This window comes from Rutidosis leptorrhynchoides, chromosome 1 (genome assembly GCF_046630445.1).
Source record: "Rutidosis leptorrhynchoides isolate AG116_Rl617_1_P2 chromosome 1, CSIRO_AGI_Rlap_v1, whole genome shotgun sequence".
Taxonomy (NCBI): Eukaryota; Viridiplantae; Streptophyta; class Magnoliopsida; order Asterales; family Asteraceae; genus Rutidosis; species Rutidosis leptorrhynchoides.
Genome location: NC_092333.1, coordinates 497,092,981 through 497,116,425, shown reverse-complemented (window position 1 = coordinate 497,116,425; position 23,445 = coordinate 497,092,981). Strand labels below are relative to the sequence as shown.

General features: G+C 33.6%; 1 protein-coding gene across 1 annotated transcript; it reads right to left on the bottom strand.

The window, feature by feature from the left end:
• Nucleotides 1–17,070: 17,070 nt before the first annotated feature.
• Nucleotides 17,071–19,020, bottom strand: LOC139840976 (premnaspirodiene oxygenase-like). Its single transcript, XM_071831216.1, has 2 exons — nt 18,242–19,020; nt 17,071–17,685 (listed from the first exon to the last, which is right to left on the bottom strand). The coding sequence occupies exons 1-2, from the start codon at nt 19,001–19,003 to the stop codon at nt 17,071–17,073; spliced, it is 1,377 nt and encodes a 458-aa protein (XP_071687317.1). The 5' UTR covers nt 19,004–19,020.
• Nucleotides 19,021–23,445: the final 4,425 nt, after the last annotated feature.

Below are 23,445 nucleotides of genomic sequence, written 5' to 3'. Positions count from 1 at the left end.
ACGCGTCCTAAAAGCAGTTTTTGGAATATCATCCTCCTTTACTCGCATTTGATGATATCCAGAATGTAAATCGATTTTTGAGTAAACCGACGAGCCTTGTAGTTGATCAAATAAGTCGTCAATTCTCGACAGTGGATAACGGTTTTTGATGGTAAGTTTATTCAACTCTCTGTAGTCAATACACAACCTAAATGTACCATCCTTCTTCTTGACAAACAAAATAGGAGCTCCCCATGGTGATGTGCTTGGTCGAATGAAACCACGTTCTAATAGTTCTTGCAGTTGGCTTTGCAGTTCTTTCATCTCGCTGGGTGCGAGTCTTTAAGGAGCACGAGCTATTGGTGCAGCTCCTGGTACAAGATCTATTTGAAATTCAACAGATCGATGTGGAGGTAGTCCCGATAATTCTTTCGGAAATACATCGGGAAATTCTTTTGCGACGGGAACATCATTGATGCTCTTTTCTTCAGTTTGTACTTTCTCGACGTGTGCTAGAACAGCATAGCAACCTTTTCTTATTAGTTTTTGTGCCTTCAAATTACTAATAAGATGTAGCTTCGTGTTGCCCTTTTCTCCGTACACCATTAAGGGTTCTCCTTCTTCTCGTAAAATGCGAATTGCATTTTTGTAACATACGATCTCTGCTTTCATCTCCTTCAGCCAGTCCATGCCAACTATTACATCAAAACTCCCTAACTCTACTGGTATCAAATCAATCTTAAATATTTCGCTACCCAGTTTAATTTCTCAATTCCGGCATATATAATCTGCTGAAATTAATTTACCGTTTGCTAATTCGAGTAAAAATTTACTACCCAACGGCGTCAATGGACAAATTAATTTAGCACAAAAATCTCTACTCATATAGCTTCTATCCACACCCGAATCAAATAAAACGTAAGCAGATTTATTGTCAATAAGAAACGTACCCGTAACAAGTTCCAGGTCTTCCTGTGCCTCTGCCGCATTAATATTGAAAACTCTTTCGCGGCCTTGTCCATTCGTGTTCTCCTGGTTCGGGCAATTTGTAATAATGTGGACCGGTTTTCCACATTTATAACAAACTACATTGGCATAACTTGCTCCGACACTACTTGCTCCGCCATTACTCGTTCCGACACCATTTGTTCCTTTCGTTCTGTTAACCCCTGGTCCGTAGACCTCACACTTCGCCGTGCTATGACCATTTCTTTTACACTTGTTGAAAAATTTGGTGCAGAACCCCGAGTGATACTTTTCACACCATTGGCATAGCTACTTCTGATTGTTGTTGTTGTTGTTGTTGTTGTTGTTGTTGTTGTTGTTGTTGCGGTTGTTATTTTTGTTGGGATGATTGTTGTAGTTGTTGTTGTTGTTGTGCCGTTTGTTGTAGTTGCGATTGATGTTGAGATTGTTGGGATAGTTTTTGTTGTATTGGTGACTCTTATCACCATTTTTCTCCCACTTTCTTTTGACTAGCTTCACGTTGGCCTCTTCGGCCGCCTGTTCTTTAATTCTTCCCTCAATCTGGTTCACTAGTTTGTGAGCCATTCTACATACCTTTTGTATGGAGGCAGGCTCGTGTGAACTTATATCTTCTTGGATTCTCTTCTGTAACCCTTTCACAAACGTGTCGATCTTCTCTTCCTCATCTTCGAACGCTCTCGGACATAATAGGTACAATTCTATGAATCGTCTTTCGTACGAAGTAATATCGAATCCCTGTGTTCGTAACCCTCTAAGTTCTGACTTGAGCTTATTGACCTCAGTTCTGGGACGGTACTTCTCGTTCATCAAGTGCTTGAATGCTAACCACGGTAGCGCGTAAGCAGCATCTTATCCCACTTACTCTAGATAGGTATTCCACCATGTTAACGCAATACCTGTGAAGGTATGCGTAGCGTACTTCACTTTGTCTCCTTCAGTACACTTACTTATGGCAAACATCGGTTCAACTTTCTCGGTCCACCGTTTCAATCCGATTGGTCCTTCGGTCCCATCAAATTCTGAAGGTTTACAGGCAGTGAATTCCTTATAGGAGCATCCTACACGATTTCTTGCGCCGTCAGCTGTATTGCTAGATTCAGAGTTATTGTTGGTATGTAGCGCGGCCTGTACTGCAGCTATGTTTGAAGCAAGAAAGGCACGAAATTCCTCTTCGCTCATATTCAAGGTGTGTCGAGTAGTCGGTGCCATTTCCTTCAAAATAGTCAAATAAAACAAGTTAATCATATAGAATATTAAGAGTAGTCAATAGCATCTCGTAGCATAATATGAACTCATTTATAAAAGATTTTTCTTCATATTAGCGTTTTATAAGTTTAAATTCGGGTACTACCTACCCGTTAAGTTCATACTTAATAGCTAATATACAATTCAACTACTACAATTCCATATGAAAAACTGATTATAATAATATATCACATACAAATATTCTTCAAACTTACAACTTCGCTATATTACATATAACATGAAATATAGTACACTTTGATACAGGACAGTTTTGAAGATAAATCTAGTTAATACGCAAGTTGTTCAGCAAAGGAAATAAAGACACGTAATTCATATGTCCAGAAACAAGTCATGCATTCTGGTTTTACTAAGACGACTTCCCATCCTTGGTCTTGTGGAAAATAACCGTTATGACCATTGGCTAGGCAGCATGTTGTAATGTCGTTAAAAGGACGAGGGTTTCGTAATGTCGAACAGCCCCGTAATAATCTAAAAACCTTGTTTCTCACCCCAACTACTGAATCCGTCACTTGTGGGAAAGTTTTATTTAAAAGCTGCAATCCGATGTTCTTTTTCTCACTTTGGTAAGAAGCGAACATCACTAACCCGTAAGCATAACATGCTTCTTTATGTTGCATGTTAGAAGCTCTTTCTAATTCATGAAATCCTATGTTGGGATATGTTGAGTCAAAAATAGGTTCTTAACCCGTAGCGTAAAATTGTATTTGGGTTCCCCGCATTTAACGCTTTAAAGAAAACACGGCGTAACTTAAAGTCTCCCCAATGTGATATACCCCACCTATCAAAGGAAAGCCTTTTATAAACTAAGGTATTTCTGGAAAGTCTTTCAAATGTTTGACAAGTTAATTTTGCCATAACTAAATGTGCTGATGAATTCTGACCGACTCTAGAAAAGATTTCCTAAATCATATCCTCTGGTAGGTCTTCTAAAATATTCGGTTATCTACCCTTAACGTCCATTTTGTTTTTATACTGTAAAATAGACAAGGATTAGATTCGTAATAACAAACAATACAAGCAATTTTTACATAGAACATAAAAGTACAAGCACACTACAATACATTTATTACACAACATGCTCACACCCCTCTAATCTGAATCACTGGTTTCTTCTTCTTCAGACTTGGTTCTTTTTCCTAATTTTCTAGGGATATATGATGTTCCTCTAATACGATCCGTCATTTTCCACATTAGTTTAGAAAAACCTGGTGGTTTAGAGGTTCTCGGGTTATTGTCACGATATTGAAAATACGGGTGTTGACGGTACATATAAAGTTCATCGGGGTCGGAATCAGATTTCTCTATTTTGATGCCTTTTCCCTTATTATTTTCATTTGCCTCATTAAATTGGGTCGGGGTAATTTCTATAACATCATCGGAATCCTCATCAAGATCCGATTCATCAGAAAATTGGTAATTTTCCCAATATTTTGCTTCCTTAGCGGAAACACCATTGACCATTATTAACTTTGGTCCATTGGTTGAGGATTTTCTTTTATTTGACTGGTTTTATGTGGTTCCTACTATTCCCCCCTCCGGAACCTCTTCTTCTTCCGGTTCCTCTTCTTCTGGTTCCTCTTCTTCCGGTTCCTCTTCTTCCGGTTCCGTTTCCTCTTCTTCTGGTTCTTCGGGAACTTGTGAATCTTGCCAATATATATTCGACTCTTCGTTATTATTAGGTGAGTCAATGGGATTTGTGCTAGATGTAGTCATCTATCACACAATATCAAATATGTTAAGAGATTAATATATCACATAATATTTACATGTTAATAATATATAGTTTCCAACAAAAATGTTAAGCAATCATTTTTAAAGAAAACACGGTCGAAGTCCAGACTCACTAATGCATCCTAACAAACTCGATAAGACACACTAATGCAAATTTTCTGGTTCTCTAAGACCAACGCTCGGATACCAACTAAAATGTCCCGTTCATATTGATCATAAACGTTCCATATTAATTGATTTCGTTGGAGGTTTTGACCTCTATATGAGACGTTTTTCAAAGACTGCATTCATTTTTAAAACAACCATAACCTTTATTTTATCAATAAAGGTTTTAAAAGTATTACGTAGATTATCAAATAACGATAATCTAAAATATACTGTTTACACATGACCATTACATAATGGTTTACAATAGAAATATATTACATCGACATATGTTTCTTGAATGCAGTTTTTACACAATATAATACAAACATGGACTCCAAATCTTGTCCTTATTTTAGTATGCGACAGCGGAAGCTCTTAGTATTCACCTGAGAATAAACATGCTTTAAACGTCAACAAAAATGTTGGTGAGTTATAGGTTTAACCTATATATATCAAATCGTAACAATAGACCACAAGATTTCATATTTCAATACACATCCCATACATAGAGATAAAAATCATTCATATGGTGAACACCTGGTAACCGACATTAACAAGATGCATATATAAGAATATCCCCATCATTCCGGGACACCCTTCGGATATGATATAAATTTCGAAGTACTAAAGCATCTTGTACTTTGGATGGGGTTTGTTAGGCCCAATAGATCTATCTTTAGGATTCGCGTCAATTATGGTGTCTGTTCCCTAATTCTTAGATTACCAGACTTAATAAAAAGGGGCATATATAATTCAACCATAGAATGTAGTTTCACGTACTTGTGTCTATTTTGTAAATCATTTATAAAACCTGCATGTATTCTCATCCCAAAAATATTAGATTTTAAAAGTGGGACTATAACTCACTTTCACAGATATTTCCTTCCTCGAAAATAAGACTTGAACACGGGTCGATTCACGAACCTATACAAATATGTACATATATATCAAAGTATGATCAAAATATAATTACAACCATTTTTATTATGTTTTAAAGATTTGAGTGTATTAAGTCAGCTGTCCTCGTTAATAACCTACAACTAGTTGTCCACAGTTAGATGTACAAAAATAAATCGATATATATTATCTTGAATCAATCCACGACCCAGTGTATACACGTCTCAGGCTAGATCACAACTCAAAGTATATATATTTTTGGAATCAACCTCAACCCTGTATAGCTAACTCCAACATTACTGCATATAGAGTATCTATGGTTATTCCAAATAATATATATACATGGGTCGATATGATATGTCAAAATATTTACATACGTGTCTATGGTATCCCAAGATTACAGAATATATTAGAATACATGTATATTACAATATAAGTTAGCTAGGAAATGATTTGTATAGATTTGTTAAACATTTCCCGTAGCTAAAAAGATCAAAAATATCCAATCTTGTTTTACCCATAACTTCTTCATTTTAAATCCGTTTTGAGTGAATCAAATTGCTATGGTTTCATATTGAACTCTAATTTAAGAATCTAAATAGAAAAAGTATAGGTTTATAGTAGAAAATTTAAGTTACATGTCAATTACTAAAGAGGTAGTCATTTCCGTCGAAAGAACGACATCTTGATGACCATTTTGAAAAACATACTTTCACTTTGAGTTTAACCAAGATTTTTGGATATAGTTTCATGTTCATATGAAAAATCATTTTCCCAGAAGAACAACTTTTAAATCAAATTTTATCATAGTTTTTAATTATCCAAACCAAAACAGCCCCCCGGTTTCACTACGACGGTGTATATCCGATTTTATGGTGTTCATCGTGTTTCCAGGTTTTAAATCATTAAGTTAGCATGTCATATAGATATAGAACATGTGTTTATTTGATTTTAAAAGTCAAGTTAGAAGGATTAACTTTTGTTTGCGAACAAGTTTAGAATTAACTAAACTATGTTCTAGTGATTACAAGTTTAAACTTTCGAATAAGATAGTTTTATATGTATGAATTGAATGATGTTATGAACATCATTACTACCTCAAGTTTTCTGGATAAAACTACTGGAAATGAAAAAAATGGATCTAGATTCAAAGGATCCTTGGATGGCTTGAAAGTTCTTGAAGCAGAATCATGACACGAAAACAGTTCAAGTAAGATTTTCACTCGAAATAAGATTGTTATAGTTGTAGAAATTGAATCAAAGTTTGAATATGAATATTACCTTGAATTAGAAAGATAACCTACTGTAAATAACAAAGGTTCCTTAATCTTAGATGATTACTTGGAATGGATTAGAAAGCTTGGAAGTAGACTTGCAAACTTGGAAGTATTCTTGATTTTTATGAAACTATACTTATAGAATTTATGAAGAACACTTAGAACTTGAAGATGGAACTTGAGAGAGATCTATTAGATGAAGAAAATTGAAGAATGAAAGTGTTTGTAGGTGTTTTTGGTCGTTGGTATATGGATTAGATATAAAGGATATGTAATTTTATTTTCACGTAAATAAATCATGAATGATTACTAATATTTTTGTAATTTTATGAGATATTTCATGCTAGTTGCCAAATGATGGTTCCCACATGTGTTAGGTGACTCATATGGGCTACTAAGAGCTGATCATTGGAGTGTATATACCAATAGTACATACATCTAAAAGCTGTGTATTGTACGCGTACGAATACGGGTGCATACGAGTAGAATTGTTGATGAAACTGAACGAGGATGTAATTGTAAGCATTTTTGTTAAGTAGAAGTACTTTTATATGTGTCTTGAAGTCTTTCAAAAGTGTAAGAATACATATCAAAACACAACATGTATATACATTCTAATGGAGTCGTTAAGTCTTCGTTAGTCGTTACATGTAAGTGTTGTTTTGAAACCTTTAAGTTAACGATCTCAATTAATGTTGTTAACCCAATGTTTATTATATCAAATGAGATGTTAAATTATTATGTTATCATGATATTATGATGTATGAATATCTCTTAATATGATATATACATTAAAATATCGTTACAACGATAATCGTTACATATAAGTCTCGTTTCGTAATTCTTGAGTTAGTAGTCTTGTTTTTACATATGTAGTTCATTGTTAACACACTTAATGATATATTTAAATATCATTTTATCATATTAACTATAGTGTATCAATATCTTAATATGATACATATGTATTTAGTAGACGTTATCATAAAGATAATCGTTATATATATCATTTCGCGTTTCTTAACTTAGTAATCTCATTTCTTATGTATATCACACATTGTTAATATACTTAGTGAGATACTTACTCATCATAATCTCATGTCAACCATATATATATGTCTATATATACCACAACATGTAGTTTTTACAAATTTGTAACGTTCATGAATCGCCGGTCAACTTGGGTAATCAATTGTGTATATGAAACTTATTTCATTTAATCAAGTCTTAACAAGTTTGATTGCTTAACACGTTGGACACATTTAGTCATGTAAATATCAATCTCAATTAATATATATAAATATGAAAAAGTTCGGGTCACTACAAACTTAACACATCTTTTTCCTCTTCATCTCTCACTCGTATATATATATATATATATATATATATATATATATATATATATATATATATATATATATTAATTATAATTATAATTATAATTATAATTTTAATTTTAATTTTAATAATAAGGGTATGTTAGCGAATGTTGTAAGGGTGTAAGTCGAAATTCTGTTCGTGTAACGCTACGCTATTTTTAATCATTGTAAGTTATGTTCAACCTTTTTAATTTAATATCTCGTAGCTAAGTTATTATTATGCTTATTTAATGCCGAAGTAATCGTGATGTTGGGCTAAATATTAAAATTGGGTAATTGGGCTTTGGACCATAATTGGGGTTTGGATAAAGGAACGACACTTGTGAAAATTAGACTATGGGCTATTAATGGGTTTTATATTAACTAAATGATACCTCGTTAATTTAATATATAGACTTATAATTTGACGTATTTATAAATAACCACATACGCTTGACTGGGTACGGTGGGCGGGATATCTATAAATACCAATAATTATTCATTTTACCGGACACGGAACTGGATTAATAGTTAATGGACTAGTTGAAACAGGGGTGGATTACATTCAAGGGTAATTGGTGTAATTATTAACAAAGTAATAAAACCTTGGATTACACGCAGTCGATAACCTAGTGTATTCATTAAACAAAGTATTAAGACCTTGTTACAATTCGAATCCCCAATTAGTTGGAATATTTGACTTCGGGAATAAGAATAATTTGACGAAGACTTCCGCATTTTATGATTATGACTGATGGACTATTATGGACAAATCCGTATGGACATATCAAATAATCCAGGACAAAGGACAATTAACCCATGGGAATAAACTAAAATCAACACGTCAAACATCATGATTACGGAAGTTTAAATAAGAATAATTTCTTTATTTCATATTTAATTGCACTTTTAATTATCGCACTTTTATTTACTGTCATCGTATTTAATTGCACTTCTAATTATTGTACTTTTTAATTATCGCAATTTTATTTTATCGCACTTTTATTTATCGCAATTTCATTATCGTTATTTACTTTACGCTTTAAATTAAGTTATATTTATTTTTTATATTTTACATTAGGTTTTAACTGCGACTTAAGTTTTAAAATCGACAAACCGGTCATTAAACGGTAAAAACCCCCTTTTTATAATAATAATACTACTTATATATATTTTTTTTATTTTTACAATTATAAGTTAAAAATATAGCATTAAACTTGGCGAGTTCCCTGTGGACGAATCGGACTTACTAAAAACTACACTACTGTACGATTAGGTACACTGCCTATAAGTGTTGTAGCAAGGTTTAGGTATATCCACTCTATAAATAAATAAATAACTTGTGTAAAATTGTATCGTATTTAATAGTATTTTGTAGTAAAAATATAACTATTTTGTATACACCTCTACGCACATCAAGAACGTGATAACCAGGAGGAGCGTCCTAGGGATACACACGATTATATAAGGGAAGTGCTTGAAAATCAATAAGAGGATGATGACTCTAAACACGGTCCACGGCTTTCGGAGATGGAGTTTATGTATCCTGATGGTAATAACTAGTGTAAGGTACTCGCTATGCGCCGGATTTGTGAGTCGTCGATAATTTAATTTCTCGGTCCAGTCATTAAGTTTAACTTTAGAAAAATTATTAGTCATTTCAGCAACATAATGGTACTTCAGTAATTGTTATGTATATTTAATACTATGTTAATTATATTTGTATGTTCATAAATAATGTAGGGACCTAAAATGTAAACATAATTCACTTTCATGTTTATTACTCAAAAACAAAGCTCTGTATGTAGTACGTAGAAGCTCCGTTTCGAATATAAATTGTTGCGTTTAATTCGTAAAAATATTTCGCGTTTAACGGTTATGGCGGTGAAATGTAACTCGATTCGAAAAAAGATAAATTCCGTCAAAAATTTAGGTCATTTTTAGTTAGTAGATTTTTTATTAAATAGAAAAGTTATCCTTTGCTCCCTACACTTCCACGAAGTTACTTTTTGCCCCTAGAAAGTTACATTTTTTCCCCTTAATTTACCCAGGAATAACAATTTCTAATAGTTGGCATTGATGATACAAATTTATAAGCATGTGATACAAATCTTCTATGCACAAATTGAGTTCCTTACATATACTAAAAAATATATATACCTATCATATAATAATGTAACTTACATAAAATTTTTGGTTAGCTGCTCATTCAGGATATAGTTTGACAAGTTGTGAGTTACATGGTTTAAACCAGACTCAAAACTGTACGTTCAACGTACCACTACATGTACTCTGGAGTAGTGCTACCGCTGAGATTTCCATGACTCACCAAATTTGCTCAGTTATCCCACACAGAAATGTATCCTGCTAGTTTTTCAACTCAATTGATGTCGGGTCTTCCTCTAAGTGTCATACCACGTAGTGCCCTATGGTCATGTGGTGCCATCAATAATATAGAGAACGGAATATCCTACATTGAACCGAACTATCTGGATACCCTATCTTAGAGATATGGTTCAACATTACTCCAAAAAATAATTCAAACACAATAAAACCATAAATGCATATCATGTCTACAATCTTTTGATCTTTTGATGAATTATCTGAATAGCCTATTCTATATTCTTGTTTGGGGTTCTTCATCTTTTCATGATATATCCTTGTAATAGTAATCTTTTTTAATAATAAAAAAAGTGGCAGGAAGGGAATCACTGTATCTAGAACTCAAACTACAATTATACCCACACTACGTGCTATGCACATGATATAACTTAACGGAACTTTTCTAACGGTCATTTGGGCGAGTGACCAACAGCGTAACTAGTGTAAACATGAGTGACCAATCACGTAAAAAACATAAGTAAATATTATTCAATTTTAGTCAAACGTCAGGGACCAAACAAGTAATATAGTCTAAATAATAGTATAATAATAATAATAATAATAATAATAATAATAATAATAATAATAATAATAATAATAATAATAATAATAATAATAATAATAATAATAATAATAATAATAATAATAATGTAGTGACCCGAACTTTTCCATGTTTATATATATTAAATGAATTTGTTATTTACATGATTAAGTGTTTCCAACATGTTAAGCAATCAAACTTGTTAAGACTTGATTAATTGAAATAGGTTTCATATAGACAATTGACCACCCAAGTTGACCGGTGATTTACGAACGTTAAAACTTGTAAAAACTATATGATGACAGATATATGATTATATATATAGTTAACATGATATTATGATAAGTAAGTATCTCATTAGGTATTTTAACAATGAGTTATATACATAAAATTGAGTTTATTGAATTAAGAAACTCGAAACGATATATATAACGATTATCGTTATAACAACGTCTTACTAAATACATATGAATCATATTAATATATTGATACACTATGTTTAATCATGATAAATGATAAGTAAACATGTCATTAAGTGTATTAACAATGAACTACATATGTAAAAACAAGACTACTAACTTAATGATTTCGAAACGAGACATATATGTAATGATTATCGTTGTAACAATATTTAACTGTATATATATCATACTAAGATATATTAATATATCATAATATCATGATAATGTAATAATTTAACATCTCATTAGATATAATAAACATTGGGTTAACAACATTTAACATGATCGTTAACTTAAAGGTTTTAAATCAACATTTACATGTAACGACTAACGATGACTTAACGACTCAGTTAAAAAGTATATATATGTAGTGTTTTAATATGTATTCATACACTTTTGAAAGACTTCAAGACACTTATCAAAATACTTCTACTTAACAAAAATACTTACAATTACATCCTCGTTCAGTTTCATCAACAATTCTACTCGTATGCACCCGTATTCGTACTCGTACAGTACACAGCTTTTAGATGTATGTATTATTGGTATATACACTCCAATTATCAGCTCTTAGCAGCTCATGTGAGTCACCTAACACATGTGGGAACCATCATTTGGCAACTAGCATGAAATATCTCATAAAATTACAAAAATATTAGTAATCATTCATGACTTATTTACATGTAAACAAAATTACACATCCTTTATATCTAATCCATATACCAACGACCAAAAACACCTACAAACACTTTCATTCTTCAATTTTATTCATCTAAGTGATCTCTCTCAAGTTCTATCTTCAAGTTCTAAGTGTTCTTCATAAATTCTACAAGTTCTAGTTTCATAAAATCAAGAATACTTCCAAGTTTACTAGCTCACTTCCAATCTTGTAAAGTTATCATCCAACCTAAAGAAATTCTTGTTGTTTACAGTAAGATATCATTCTAAATTAAGGTAATACTCATACACAAACTTTGATTCAATTCCTATAACTATAACTATCTTAATTTGAGTGATAATCTTACTTGAACTTGTTTTCGTGTCATGATTCTGCTTCAAGAACTTTCAAGCCATCCAAGATCCTTTGAAGCTAGATCATTTCTTGTTACTTTTAGTAGGATTACCTACTAAACTTGAGGTATTAATGATGTTCTTAACATCATTCGATTCATATATATAAAACTACCTTATTCGAAGGTTTAAACTTGAAATCACTAGAACATAGTTTAGTTAATTCTAAACTTGTTCGCAAACAAAAGTTAATCCTTCTAAATTGACTTTTAAAATCAACTAAACACATGTTCTATATCTATATGATATGCTAACTTAATGATTTAAAACCGGGAAACACGAAAAACATCGTAAAACCGGATATACGCCGTCGTAGTAACACCGCGGGCTGTTTTGGGTTAGTTAATTAAAAACTATGATAAACTGTGATTTAAAATTTGTTCTTATGGGAAAAGGATTTTTCTTATGAACATGAAACTATATCCAAAAATCATGGTTAAACTCAAAGTAGAAGTATGTTTTCCAAAATGGTCATCTAGACGTCGTTCTTTCAACTGAAATGACTGCCTTTACAAAATTGACTTGTAACCTGTATTTCTGAATATAAACTTATACTTTTTCTATTTATATTCATAAACTTAAGTTAAATATGAAACCATAGCAACTTGAAACACTCAAAACGGATTTAAAACGAAGAAGTTATGGGTAAAACAAGATTGGATAATTTTTCTTGTTGTAGCTACGTGAAAATTGGTAACAAATCTATATTAATCATATCCTAGCTAACTTATATTGTATTACATGTATTCTAATATATTATGTAATCTTGGGATACCATAGACACGTATGCAAATGTTTTGACATATCATATCGACCCATGTATATATATTATTTGGAACAACCATAGACACTCTATATGCAGTAATGTTGGAGTTAGCTATACAGGGTTGAGGTTGATTCCAAAAATATATATACTTTGAGTTGTGATCTAGCCTGAGACGTGTATACACTGGGTCGTGGATTGATCCAAGATAATATATATCGATTTATTTCTGTACATCTAACTATGGACAACTAGTTGTAGGTTATTAACGAGGACAGCTGACTTAATAAACTTAAAACATTAAAACGTATTAAAAATGTTGTAAATATATTTTGAACATACTTTGATATATATGTACATATTTGTTATAGGTTCGTGAATCGACCAGTGGCCAAGTCTTACTTCCCGACGAAGTAAAAATCTGTGAAAGTGAGTTATAGTCCCACTTTTAAAATCTATTTTTTTTTGGGATGAGAATACATGCGAATTTATAAATGTTTTACAAAATAGACACAAGTAATCAAAAATACTTTCTATGTTGGATTATCGAACCAAATATGCCCCTTTTTAGCTTGGTAGCCTAAGAATTAGGGAAATGGTCCCTAATTGACGCGAATCCTAAAGATAGATCTATTTGGCCCAACAAGCCTCATCCGAGTTACGGATGCTTTAGTACTTCGATTTATCATATCCGATGAGAGTCCCGGAATGATGGGGATATTTTATATGCATCTTGTTAATGTCGGTTACCAGGTGTTCAACATATGAATGATTTTTATCTCTATGCAGTTTGCGAAATGCCTAATATGAGATGTGTTATAAAAATGAAATCTTGTGGTCTATTATTATGATTTGATAATATGTAGGTTAAACCTATAACTTACCAACAATTTTGTTGATGTTTTAAGCATGTTTATTCTCAGGTGATTATTATGTGCTTCCGCTGTTGCATACTAAATTAAGGACAAGATTTGGAGTCCATGCTTGTATAATATTGTTTAAAAACTGCATTCGAAGACTTATGTTGATGTGTAATATTATTGTAAACCATTATGTAATGGTCGTGTGAAAAACGCTATATTTTAGATTATCATTATTTGATAATCGTCGTAATATTTTAAAGGTTATGGTTTGTTCTAAAATCGAATGCAGTCTTTGAAAAACGTCTCATATAGAGGTCAAAACCTCGCAACGAAATCAATTAATATGGAACGTTTATAATCAATATGAACGGGACATTTCAGTCGTGTGAAAAACGCTATATTTTAGATTATCATTATTTGATAATCGTCGTAATATTTTAAAGGTTATGGTTTGTTCTAAAATCGAATGCAGTCTTTGAAAAACGTCTCATATAGAGGTCAAAACCTCGCAACGAAATCAATTAATATGGAACGTTTATAATCAATATGAACGGGACATTTCAAATAATAATAATAATAACTAAAATAATATAATATAATAAAGGCAAAATTTTAAGTGTAAAAGTATATGCTATGTTTGGATCCATTTGACATGTTTTGACCATTTGACCCGTTACTCAACTTGACCTATTTGGACCTGTTTCAAAATTTTACCTATTGGACCCAAGATCCGTTTCAACCCAAAATCATGTTAACCATTACCCAAACCGACCCGACCCAAGATTCGTTGTGGTTATTTGATTGTGCCACGAGTGTGTTTTAGTATTACGCTTGCTTAAGACTCGAGTTTAGTTAGTTTAGGCTCTTTATTTAGTTTTAGCGAACGTTTTCTGCTTCCGAGCATAGGTTTGCATTTGGATCGATTGTACTTTTGTTCATTTTTTTTCATCAATTGATGTTACGACTTGGTTATATGTTATCCTTATATTAGGAAGAAAAAAAAAAAAAAAAATTTCAAATTTTCAAGAAATGCAATCCAATAGCGGGTGTCATTGCAGCTCTCATTACGCTTCAACCCTAAAACCCACAAAACAGTTTATCCAGCATAACTTTTTGAATCAATAATACATGTTAGTTAAAATTATTTTTGTGAAAAAGCAGTCTCTTGTATATTTGGGATATCAATGATTTGTGAATAAAAATATAAGAGAAACTTATGATTTGGATGGACAATTTCATCTTCTCAATTTGAACATCAAGGAAGATGTAATCGGCAATACACATGACGATTTTTGTATACATCTTCCGGTAAACATTCTCTTCTAATTGCATACAATTAAATTATCATGTTTTGCTTTATTTGGTACCGTCATTAACTCTCTTTTATGCCTAACATATGTTGTATTTTCAATTTTTCATGAACGTTTTGTTGTTTTGAGGTTTCGTGAATGCACACAAGGTGTTTGATGTAATGCCAGGAAGAAACATAGAGGTAATTCAATTTTTGATCATTTCAATATACTTCCTGTATGCATTAAGGTATGGTTAATTTGTTCGAATTACTTTGATCAATTATCAATAAAAGTTGTCGATTTGATGTGCATTTCATCATTCTGATCATCATGATCGTGCGATTGTGATTGCATGCATAGATTTATGTATTAATAATATAATTGTTGTGTGACTGTGCGGCCCTGGTTGTGTCTTATGACCGAGAGTGTTAAGTTGAGATAACCTTACTGTTATTTAGATTTTTTGTGACAGTCTCTTGAATGATTTTGAATTTACGATTGTAAGTTCATCAACTGAAATAGTTCGGTGTTGCCAATAGGACATTGCAGACGTTATCATATTTAAATTTTGATTCGCAATATTTTAACATTGAGCTTTTTATGTGGAATATTTGAGGATTACAATTTGTGTTTGCTTATCTTTTTGTAGATTCTTTTACAATACATAAGAGTCATATTGCTTAATGGAAAGGAGATAAACATTTGGTGGGTGGTAGTATTTGTATGCGGTTGATACTCTATCTTTTTAACATTTTAACTTTGTCTGTTTTGCAAGTTAAATGGCTAGTATTTGTAAAATTGGTTTTCTTAATTGTTAGCAAATCCTTATATTAGTGGTGATGGTGTTTATTTAATTGATGTTGAGTTCTTTATATAATATGTGATATTACATATTACTCTGTGTATATAACGTTTCAATCTGGTTGATTCAAGTAACATTATGAACAAGAATAGATGTTGACTTGGTAGGTATATTAGTCAAAGCTTTCATTTCAAAGATTTGATAGTGAATTGTAACTTTTACTTAGTGAAGCATTGGTCTCCTTGGTTGAGAATATGAACTTTGTTAGATCACTATGTGTTGGTATAATATTCATATTATATCAAGGGTAAATTTTGAAATATAATGTGAAGAATGTTTAATTTGTTATGAGATTATTAATGTTGAGTGCAGATAATAAGAAAGGCTTCATAAGAAAGATCCATAGTGTGTTGAGATGTGGATTAAACTGAAGATCAAGTGGGACATAGTTGTATTGGGCTACTCTCAAATAAAGCAATTAACTTATTTGAAGAGACTTGGAACTGTTAAATACGGAAGGTATGCTATGCAACTCATTTCTCATTGTAGTCTAAATATACGATCCATAAAGATTTGCATGGCAAGTTAATAAAACTTAGTAATTCGAAAGAAACATTTGTGTAATGGAACCTTTCGAGTGGTATTCGAGGAATTATACATATAATTGATTTTGGTTTTTTACTGAGGTGAGGAGAAGAGAAGACAAAGAAGTTGCTGAACAAAGATTAATTTTCTCACCATTTTGTCACCTTCACCAAAACCATAGGTTGAATCTTTATCCTTAATAACCTCTTACTATTTGTCACATATCATACTCGCCCTTCATTTCATACTTAAACTCTCTATACTCGCCCTTCATTTCATACTTAAACTATCTCAGACTCACATTAAACATATTGATAAATTCTAAGACTTCATTGATTTTCTCAACAACATCAAGCCTATTTTGCGCTTATCTTCATTAGTCCACAAAGGCTTGGTGCTTTGCCTATATCTCTAGCACTAATAGGTGTAATACTAGAAAGAGCGATTACTTTTATGGGTGAAAATGGAACAAAGAGTCCGTATAAGAAAATGTTTTCATAATTTTATTAGAATGCCAATAACATAGAATAAAAGACCACATTAAAAATATTTTCTGTTCGATCATATCATTACAGGAAATTAATTAAAATATCATATCTTAGACCTGTAACACATTCATTAACTATAAGTACACAATCAGAATTAATATTGTTCAAAGTCAACTTGATTAGTCAAACTGGAGTATAAGGAGTGGCAATTAAAAACAGGTTATGCTTTCTCCTGCAGGCAGCTCCAAAAGTCTCACTCATGTCCAAATCGTCAGGCTTCATTCCCCCAGGGAGTTTCCAGTCGAAATGATAGAGTAAGTTCGATAAAATAACTTCAACGTTCGCTACACCAAATAAAATTCCCGGACACATCCTCCTTCCGGCCCCAAATGGAATATACTCTAAATTTTGTCCCGAGAAATCGATATCATTACTCTCAAACCTCTCAGGTAGAAAACGATCTGCATCGTGCCAGTATTCAGGATCCCTTCCAAGAGCCCACGCATTAACAATGACTCTTGTTTTTACGGGTATCACATATCCGTTGATCTCGCAAGTTTCCCTACATTCTCTAGGAACCAATAAGGGTCCAGCGGGATGCAACCTCATAGTTTCCTTAATTACCATCTTTAAATACTTGAGTCCCTGAAATTCAATTTCTTGTACTGATAGCTTTCCTTTGAACACTTCTCGCACTTCCGCTTGTGCTTTTTCCAATATTTCAGGGTTCCTTATGAGTTCAGACATGGCCCATTCCACTGTTGATGAAGAGGTATCAGTTCCACCAGAAAAAATATCCTGTACATGCAAGACAACATTTATTTAACTTACTGTAGGTGATTAGATGGTTATGTATAAATTGTTTGCGTGGTTATGTTTAAAAATTGTGCGTGCATGGTCACAAAAGTTTGGTTTAATAATTTATTTAGTACCTAATAATTAGTTTTCAATTAAATAAATGTTAGTTAATTTTCTGTATTTACAATTGGTACACAAGTCTGACTGAGTGCATGCTAGTTATTTTTCTGTATTTATGAATAAAAAGTAGCTCTTCGTTTTTGGTTGCATACCACAAACCATTTATTCTTTTTGTTACTACTTTGGTGTCGAGTAAATAAGGACCTAATCCAACACGTAAGCATAACAAAGTAAAATGGGTAAATAGATACCGGAAAGGATATATACTTATTACTGTACTCGACCTAACCCGGATAACCCGTGACCGTTTCCAACCATTTTTCATTGTCGTCCCAAAGATATGCTGCTAGCTACAACTTAAGACACTATCGTAACAATAACAAAGTCAACTGTTTACAGTAATTCATAGGTTGAAATGTCTTAGATATATACTTACCAATATCACCGCTTTAATGTTGTCCGTTGTGATAGGAAACTCGAGATCACCACTACCTTTAAGTCTTAAAAGAATATCAAGCAAATCTTCTTTATTTGTGCCATCCTTAACCCCTTCTATGTTTTCCTTGTCCTTTTCATGTTCGGCAATGACATTATTAAGGATTTTGTCAAGATTTTGGTGAATTTTTTCCCTCTTGGAGTTCATACTTGTAAGATTATGAAGAAACTTATAAGAAGGAAACAAATCAGCTACATCAAATCCTCCCGATACGTCAGCAATACCCTTTAGCATATGAACCAGTGAATCTTGATCTTTGGGTATCTTTCCGAAAGCAGCTCTAGAAGTTATTGTATTCGTCAACGTACTAATCTTTTCTGATAGATTTATAGATGATCCTGAGGACGACAAAATCGATTCTATCATAAACTTGACTTCTTCTTCCCGAATATATGAAAATGACTGAACTTTCTTGGCACTAAGAAGTTCTAAGGTGCAGATTTTTCGGAGCTGTCTCCAGTAATTACCATATGGAGAAAACCCGATGTCGCTGTTGTTATACATAATGATCTTACTTGCTTGAATTTCAGGCCTATTTACAAACGCAAGATCGTTCTTTATCAAAATTTCTTTGGCCAATTGAGGTGATGAAACAACCAATGCAGAAACTTCACCGAGTTGAAGATGCATTAATGGACCATGTTTTCGAGCCAGGTTTCTAAGGACATGATGTGGCGGTTGTTGACTCACCATGGAAAACATGTTTCCAACAAAAGGAATTTTCCATGGACCAGGTGGTGGGAACTTTGAATTTGAATTTGGTTGTTTGATTATATTTATTAGCTTGATCAGAAAGAATATTATCACAGTAACTAGGACAGAAAATGAGATTTGGAATTCCATTAGACAAAAATAGAGAGAAAGGTGAAGAAATGGTTTTGACTTGTTTTGTGTTAACGTGGCTTCTATTTATAAGCAAAACATCAACATGGGATTCTTTTTTCTTATTTTTTTATTAACGGATCTGAAGTTCAACATGTACAAAACCGAATCATCAAGAATCAAAAATCTAGCCTAAAATTATCCGCATAGAGCAGAAACAAACAAGTAAAGCTAAACAAACAGCAATTACCAACAAGGTGGGTAAATAGCTAATAAAGCAAGCGAACAACCACAAACAATGTGTTGATGCATAATCCCAAGTTCTATATTGTGATGAGTTCTATTTGTAATGTTGCTTATAATTCAGTCATGTATGAACATTGTCATTGATATTTTGTATTTGATTTAATTAAGCAATGACGTGAAATCATTTAGAGCTGATTGGTTGGCAGCTCAGACCATCGACCGATGGTAGAGACCATCGGTCGAGGGACAAACACCATCGGCCGAAGGTCAGAGACCATCGACCGATGGACACTGTAAACTAATATAAATAGGGAAGTCGGGTTTCATTCTTAGGTTACAAACCCTACACCCTTTAGCCGATGTTTATTGATCTTGCAGGTGTCCTAGACCAAACCCCAACCGAATACACATCCTTAGGCGTCGATTACATCAACCTTAGTTGGTATTATTGATCGCGAAGAGTCTAAGTATTCGTTGACCTCATAGATTAGTGTTTTCCACCTCTAATCTATCTATAGCGATTAATCTAAGATCCTAAATACGTCTACAAAGTGGTATCAGAGCCGTGGATTGCTGATTTAATCGTTTTTGAATCGTTTAATGTGTTTTGGTTTTTAGGGTTTTTGGTCAAAACGGGTTTTTCATCAAAAGTTATAATCCTTACGTGTTTCTTTCAAGATTTTGTGTCTTTTTAGCATCTGAGTGTGTTTTCTAGGCTTTCCTCGTAATTGTTTGTGTTTTGGACGTCAAAATATTGCTAAAATCGAAGTTTAGATGAAAACCCTAGGTTTTTCTGCCCAGATCACGTAAGAACTACCCTCGGCCAAGTGTCTTTGACCATCGATCATTCGTCAGAGTCCCTCGACCGTTAGTCAATCTCATTCGCCCGATCGTCTCACCTAGATCCGGAGGAGAGTTTGTCATAACCTTGAGCAGTTTGCCTTTACCTTCGGCCATTCATCTGTAGACCATCGACCGTTCATCACACACCATCGGCCGATTGTACATTCCATCGACCGAAGGACTTAGAACTTACTTACTGCTACTTTAGTACTCACCATCGGCCGTTAGTCAAGGACCTCCGACTGACAGTCAAGGACCATCGACTGATTGTCACACCTTCGACCGACACTTTTTGTAACAATATTTTCAATACTTCACTTAATTAAACTTAATTAATTAAAATGTCGGACACTAATGAACAAGTAGCTAACGAATACAGTGCTTTAGTGATTGCTCCTGGACTTCAAAAATTAATACTTTCCGAAAGTGAGTCTGGAACTACCAATAAGGTCTCAAAACTGGATAATCTGAAAGACTTTTTGAACTGGAAAACACGGTTTACGATATATCTGAATGGTATCGATTCTAGACCATGGGAGTTTATTGAGACGGAATATGTGTGGCCAAATGGAGCAGATGGTGAACCAAAGGAAACTTCACAGTTCTATCCTGCTGAGCGTGAACAGTATAATTTGGAATGTAGGTGTTACGCACAGCTCACACAGGTACTGTCTAAGGAAATCTTTTAGCAGTTCAAAAACAGGAACAAGACTTCGTACACTCTTTGGCTTGCTCTTCAATCAGCCACAGAGGGTACAACTACTTATCGTGCCACTAAGGGTAAAGTTTTGAAGGATGAATGGAGAGATATCGCTTACTGGTTGCTGAAATGGCAGATTATGGGATAGAAGTGCCTGATGATAAGGAAGTCAGAGTTTTGAAAGATGGTCTTCCTGAAAGATGGGACCATGAAATTGAACGAATTCAGAACAGGTACATCGCATTGGGTCGTATGCTAACATTGACCACCTTTACATCTAAGTTGATGGAAAAGGATATCCAAGTTAAAGCAAAGAGAAAGAGGCTTGGTACTGTAGCTGCTTCTTCTACAATCGGGTCATTTTCTGGAGTTCATGCTCTATTACAGACAGCGTACATATCAACCAATACTGCACAGACATTGGCACCACAGTCAACGTCTAGTTTTTTCCATGCTAAATCTCAAGCTCAGAACTCTACAGTTAAAATGATTGAGTCTTCTCTGATTCAACAGACTCAGAGACCAGTGTTTCAAACAGAGAATATCAAAAAGAGGTCTCTAGAATCGATTTAGGAGGATATGGCACTGGCAGCTATTGTTGTTAACTCGTACAAGGACATGATTAGTGGTCATATAATTAATGGTCATCTTGAGAATGAAGATTATGACCAAATTGATGAGGATGAGATTGAGAGAATAGATATACTTTATGGTATGGGTAGTATTGTTAGACGAGCGAGAAAGTATTTGAAAAGAACAGGTCAAAGGACATTGAGCTTAAATCGTAACACTAAGTTTGGTTTTGACATGTCCAAGGTCAGGTGCCACAACTTTGATGAACTTGGTCATTTTAAGAGGATGTGTACAAGACCACCCAAGCCTGGTTTTCATAATCCATTTCAAACCACAACCATTGAAGTGAATCCAAAGCAAGTGAGTTCAAATGGGGAGAAAGATGTGACAGCAACTGGTCAATCCAAAGCATTGACTACTACTTATGCAGATGAGGTGTGTGATTGGTCTATTTCGGTAGACACTGAGAAAGCTAATGTTGTTTTCGTGGGTAGAAGTGAAGCTGAGATTGAGGAAGAAAGGATTGTGAGAAGAAATGCTGGTTGTATGGGTAAAGATAATCCTGATTGCGCATGCTATGTGTGCAAATGTGACGCTAGAATGAAAAGGGTAAAAGAGGTAATGAAGATGTGTCTTAAGAAGAGAATCTAGGATCAGTTGTATGATAAGTTCCGCAAAGCTAAGGACTTGTCTGATCTTGAGTTTACTACTGATTCTTCTTCTGATGATGAATCCTTGGGAATGAGTTGTCATACGGGTACCTGGTTTAGAAAAGAGCTTGAGCACTTGATCACCGGTGATGTTAAAGGTACATATGAGAAGATAGTTACGGTAAAGATTTCTGATAGTTCTGCTAAAGTTGAGGGCAAAGGAGGTTATGATGCTGATTATTCAGACAGTACAAGTTCAGAGTCTGAGTCAGAATCAGATGCAGATTCGCAGGTTGGTAGAAATGATTACGCGTTCATGGCTAACACGCCCGGTAATGACAAGGTATGTAATGAATCAGCTTCTTTTTGCTCTAAATGCATTGACCTTGAATAGGAGATAGCTAGACTTGAATGTGTAGTTTCTAAGCTAAATGAAATGCCCACTACTTGTGAAACCTTTCCTAAACTTAGACTTGAACTTAAGAATTTGAGTCTAGAAAATCAGATAAATAAGAAAAACTATGATGATGATCTTTTCTATCTTAATAAGCAGAAAGAGTATGTTGATGTCATTAAATCCTTAGAGAATCAGGTAGGTAACTTAAAATCAACTATTGTAGATGATGAGAAAGTGATTAATCTATATTTGAGCCAGATAGAAGCACTTAAGGCAGAAAAAGATTCATATAAGTTAAAGTATGAATCAGAAAAGGCTAGGATTGATAATTGGCAGAGAATGTCATATGTGACACAAACTTTTAATCATCCTAAGAAGAAAGGGTTAGGTTATGATCAGGTTGCCCCACCGCTTAAGAATGAGTATGTTAATAAGCCTATTGAGAAGAGTAAGGATCAGGTTGTAGAACCGCAGTATGGTAAATCTGAGGAAACACCTGTTAAGAGTACAAGTAAGGTTGTTGAGAGTAAGAAACCCTTAGAGATTGTCTATGAGACGGTGTCCGACACTGATGTCGACACCGAAGAAGACATCAAACCTTTTGTACTAGTGACCAAACCCATCACGATTTTAAAGAATCCAAAGAACGAAAATAATAGGAGTGAGAGTCAGAAGACTCCGATAAAGCGTGTAGAAAAGCCAAAACAAATTAGGAAGAAAACCACTCTGTCCACTCCTGTTAAGTTCGTTAAGGAAAGTAGTGCTTTGAAGTCACAGGTTGTTGATCTTAAAGATGAACATCCACCAAAAGGTGAGAGTTCCAATCCTGGAAGCGTGCTGAAATATGTTTCGCCTAGTCGTCGACGGACTGTTAATCAACAAGTCTCTTCACCCCTTATGACTAGACAACAGA